General features: G+C 41.3%; 1 protein-coding gene across 1 annotated transcript; it reads left to right on the forward strand.

The window, feature by feature from the left end:
* The first annotated feature begins 1363 nt into the window (after positions 1-1363).
* Positions 1364-2308, forward strand: LOC140897013 (olfactory receptor OR9H1). Its single transcript, XM_073309265.1, has one exon. The coding sequence runs from the start codon at positions 1364-1366 to the stop codon at positions 2306-2308; it is 945 nt and encodes a 314-aa protein (XP_073165366.1).
* The last annotated feature ends 2920 nt before the right edge of the window (positions 2309-5228 follow it).

Consider the following 5228-nt stretch of genomic DNA (forward strand, 5'->3'; position numbering starts at 1 on the left):
ACTAGCTCGGCGTGGAAAACAGAATGATACAAGGAATCAGGCTTGAGGAAGAGCCAGGACTGGGAAAGGGAAAGTTTGGGGGCAGATTAAAAATCCCTCATCTCCAGTGCTGTGAAAACAAATTCACTCTTGTTTGCAAAGAGCTCAGATACTATAGTGATGGGCACTATGGGAAAGCCCCTGGGGAAATTAATCATTCTCTCTCCAGATCAGGGTTTGAATAGCATGAAGTAAGTAAGTCTTGGGGTCATCCATTGAACAATGAAGACACAAAAAATATACTGAATAGCTGTTCAGTAGGTGAGCCCCATCCATCCTGTGCACTGGATGAGGCAGGGGTATTGTGGAAACAATAATATGTGATCAGGTAATTAAAGACTGTATCATAATTAGCCTTGGAATAATTCAATGTTTTAATAACATTTCAACAAAAAATATCAATGTTTATTTTAAGCCTTTTTTCAATTTTTATCAATTGAAATTTTCACAGTTATGGGAAATTATGCGAGGGGGTCAAACAAAGGGGGTTAGATGCTAATTATTTAATGACTGTACACATTGAGATATAAAAAGTTAAAGCTTTATAACCAATAAAACACAAATTGTAAGCCTCACATGTCAACGTGTACAAAATAAATATCCTTATATCAAACTCCAGTAGGTTCTCAAGTAGCGTTTTTTGACTGTCTGTCTGTAAATTTCAGTGGTTACTGATCGAAATGTTTTTTCATCAATGTGTGTGTTTGCTGTCAAGTACCTCTAAAAATCCAACCTGTCCAAGTCTAATCATAATGTATACATACAGGGAGGTGAATGAAAGTTGCACGGGCAACTTTAATCCTGGCATTTCCTAACTTTGAGAGAGACAGAGTTATACTCTAGTTCAGTCACAAACTATTGGGCTTGCTGCATACTAAATGCTCATCTTGCTCCTTCTAGCCTTAAAATAAAGGATTGTGTGGATTGAGAGCCACATTTCACCACACACCTCGTGCCGAGTACGTCTTCACTCCAAAGGGAGTCCCATGGATCTCAGTGTGTAATATTATAATAAGAGTATCAGAATCCTGTCTTCTAGGGGCAAATTTTCCTTTTGTAAAAAACTGTTATATGGGAAAGTTAATAAATTGGTGCTCTATTGTAGAAAAGTCAAAATTTCTAACAGAACTTCTGGAGATTTATTAAGAAGAAATTTAATGACATTTCTAAGGGTTCAGTCCACTTTTATGAAAACCAAGGGGAGACTTGCCTTCATTTTCAATGGGAGAGAGCTACAAATGGGGCCTTTAACCTGTGGTATTTTCCTTAGCCCTAGCCCTTTGCTTCTATTTTTAATGCTTATCTCATTCCTTTTCCCAAGAAAATGGAGACAGTGAAAGAGAGAAACCACACAGCACTGACGGAATTCATCCTGCTGGGGTTTGGAAGTGGTCTGGGGCTCAAGGTGGGCCCCTTTGTGGTGTTTCTGGGGATTTACATGGCAACTGTGCTGGGGAACACCATCATGGTCTTCCTTATTAAAGCCCACTCTCGCCTGCACACCCCAATGTACTTCTTCCTCATGAACCTGTCGCTCTTAGACCTTTGCTACTCCTCCACCATCGCCCCCAAAGCCATGGCGAGCTTTCTAGCAGGCAGCAAAACCATTTCCTTCAATGGATGTGCCACCCAATTCTTCTTAGTCGCTGTCTTTGTCACCACTGAGACATTCATCCTGGCAGCCATGGCATATGATCGATACACCGCCATCTGCAACCCACTCCTGTATCCCATCGCCATGTCCAAGCAGGTTTGCGTTCAGCTGCTGGTGGGTTCCTATGTTTGCGGCGGTGTAAACTCCATGGTGCAAACAGTCTTCACCTTTACACTGTATTTCTGTGGGTCCAATGAGATAGATCACTTCTTCTGTGACGTTCCACCCCTGCTAGGCCTCTCATGCACCAACACAGACATCAATGAACTGGTGCTGTTCACTTTATCCAGCCTCATCATTGTGAGCACTTCCATGGTCATTTTCATCTCCTATGCCTACATCATCTCCGCCATCCTCAGGATTCGCTCTGCTGAGGGCAGACGCAGAGCCTTCTCCACCTGCACCTCCCACATGATGTCCGTGAGTTTATTTTACGGGACTCTTACCTTCATGTACACCCAGCCCAGTTCGCTAGCATCTCCAGCTCAGAGTAAAGTGGTGTCTGTGTTTTATACCCTGGTCATCCCTATGTTGAATCCCCTCATCTACAGCCTGAGGAACAAGGATGTGAAAGAAGCTTTGGGAAGAACCATCAGCTCAGTGTTTCTAAAATGAACCTTCTCTATGAAAATTGAACTAGATAATCCTTTGGGTTATGGTAAAACTAGTACAGTAACAGTCGTAATTTCTATCTATCTAAACTAGCAGTTCCCATTTGTAATAATTTCTCACTCTAAATTTGTATGCCACCCCCAGCACTGGAGTATGCCATTATAAGAATGATTTAAAAATAAATCAAGCAACCCTCTGTGTATCTATGTTACATTTTTTCGCATTGTTATCTATTCATGTAACTTAGTAATGCATCTGATCTGGAAATATGGATTCAAACATCTCTGAACCTTGGGGAGTGTTCGAGATTGGTGTTGGAATCTCACAACTGCTCTATTAATGATGATCCAAACACTGGAACTCAAGAATAATCCCTTGTCTTAATGTGTGTGTGTTATATCACAGTTTACTGCCTGGCCCCCCGTGACTAATTGACCAAAGGAAGTAAATTACGATTTTCCGAAGCACTCAGTGTTGCTGTCAGTGACAAAATGTTTTATGGATGAAAAGTTCAGATTTAGGTTGACCAAAACCGTTGGCAAATTTGAGTTGAGTTTTCCAAATTTTTGTCAGTTGGAAAGAAAAAAAAAAAGATTTGTTTTTAAATCAAAACGTTTCCTTTCAACATTTAAAAAAGAAACATTTTAATTGTTTGATTAAAAATACTTTTTCATTTAGAATTTTATTGCAATTTTATTTTCTTAAGAATGGTTAAAAACTCCAAAATGAGAAAAGGAAAATATTGTGTTTGGGGAATCTGGCTAAACTTTTTGTTCAACCCAAAATAATTTTTTTCAACTTGTTTGGTTCACTGAATCATCATCATCTAAAATACGTTCTTTCAGATTTTTAGTTCAGCTAGTGACTAGAAAAGTCGGTTATTTTCACAGCTACATACGTGGGTATTTCAGACACAGGAGGCATAGTACAAGTGTGAACTACTGTTCTTGTCCTCAGTGGTTCTGAACACCATTTCTTCTCACTCAAGTCAAAAGCAATTGCGCCTGCCAAAGAAGAGGTGTGATAACAGTTGAATGGGAGATCAGCCACAGCATCTAACAGACATCTTGCTGCTTCTACAGTTGCTTATTTGGTGGGAATCCTAGGACATTAATAGGCCAAATAACCATTCAGTTGGGCCTGTCCCAGTGCTTCTGTCATAGATCCACTTTTAAACAGTCCCTTGGTGGTTCAGAATTCAGACAGGCCAATGCCAGGGCTCCCCCCAGACCAAGCTGCTGGAGAATCTGTCTTGTCTCTGCCCCTGTCTCTTTGTCTGTCAGTCCTAGGTGACAGCTCCTGAATCTCTGTGAGCCCAGCTCTTATCACAGCTATCGTCAGACACCGTTCCCCAGCTCAGGGCCCTTGCTGTGGTAGGTGTTTCCATTACCTCTTTCACAACCGTCATTTACATATGTAGGCTTTATTCAATATGTCAGTGTCTCTGGGTCTCCAACCAGGCAGCTTTGTTAGTCCATCATCTCATAGAATCATAGAATATCAGGGTTGGAAGGGACCTCAGGAGGTTGTCTAGTTCAACCCCCTGCTCAAAGCAGGACCAATCCCCAATTTTTTCCCCAAATCCCTAAATGGCCCCCTCAAGGATTGAACTCACAACCCTGGCTTTAGCAAGCCAATGCTCAAACCACTGAGCTATCTCTCCCCCCCTTCCTCCTTGTCCCTTCCCTTTAGACTTAGGGCACATCTACACTTCAGATGATGCACTGATGCAGCTGTGCTACTGTAGCACTTTAATGAAGATGCTCTATGGTGACTGGAAGGAGCGTAGTTAATCCACCTCCCTGAGAGGCGGTAGCTATGTTGGCGGGAGAAGCTCTCCTATCAACATAGCACTGTCTACATGGGGTATTAGGTTGGTGTAACTGGGTTTTTCACACTCCAGAGACATAGTTGTGCCGATATAAGTCAGTACTATAGACCAGACCTAAGTGCATAGTGGTACAGAGCACAGAGGGAAACAGAAGTGTGCATAGGAATGATGAAATTATTACCAAAATCCTCACATTTGTCTCAGCATCTACTATTATTAGTTTTAAGAGTAGTACCTACAAGCCTTCCCTGAGTTTGGGGTTCCAATATGTTCATTGGAAGTCAAAGGACAGGGTAGAAAACTGTCCCTGCCCCTATCTGAATAAATGAGAGGCTGAAGATGACACAGAGACATGTAGAGAAGCGACTTGCCTGAGGACACAAGCCTATCGAAAAGTTCTGTACTTTTTAAAATCTGAACATCCCGACAGCCAAGATTAGTATCAGTAAATCACCAGCCTGCCAGAGCAGTGCAAAGCAGTTCTCTTGGTTTATGCACCCAGAGGCAAGGTGAGTGTATGGGTGGCACAGATGGAGGATATAGGCCCCATCTACCACTCCAGCACAGATAGGAAAGCCCAGGTCACTGAGTCACAGTTAAGTACGTCAGTGAGGTTCTGCTGCTCGTCCTAGGCAGCAGCATCGTATCCATCATTACGGAGCAATTCATCAAATTCAACACAATGTCTGAACTATCTTATCGCAATTGCTCTTTCCCCCACATAGCTATTCTCAGATTCTAAGGCCAGGAGGGACTATTATGTAATGCTTGTTAGGAAATGGGGGCTATATATTTTTCAATGGAACATTTCAATGAAATGGATTTTTTTTCATGTTTGTAATTCTTGGCTTTTAATCAAAGTATCAGATACCCCAAAATGACCAAAGAAATTCTGTTTTCAATTTTCTGACATTAAAAAAATATTTTTTGAGGAAAACAGACACTTCTGCAAAATGTTTCATGTTGTTGAAAACCCAGTTTTCCAACCAAAAAAAAAAAAGAAAGAAAAAAGTTTAAATGGAAAATTTCCAACCAGTTCTACCATTACTTCATCTAATCTTGACCTCCTGTATAACACAGTCTAGACAATTC

This window comes from Lepidochelys kempii, chromosome 13 (genome assembly GCF_965140285.1).
Source record: "Lepidochelys kempii isolate rLepKem1 chromosome 13, rLepKem1.hap1, whole genome shotgun sequence".
Lineage (NCBI taxonomy): Eukaryota > Metazoa > Chordata > Testudines > Cheloniidae > Lepidochelys > Lepidochelys kempii.

Excerpts from the sequence above, each read along its gene's own strand:
- LOC140897013 (XM_073309265.1), top strand. The coding sequence starts at position 1,364 with ATGGAGACAGTGAAAGAGAGAAACCACACAGCACTGACGGAATTCATC.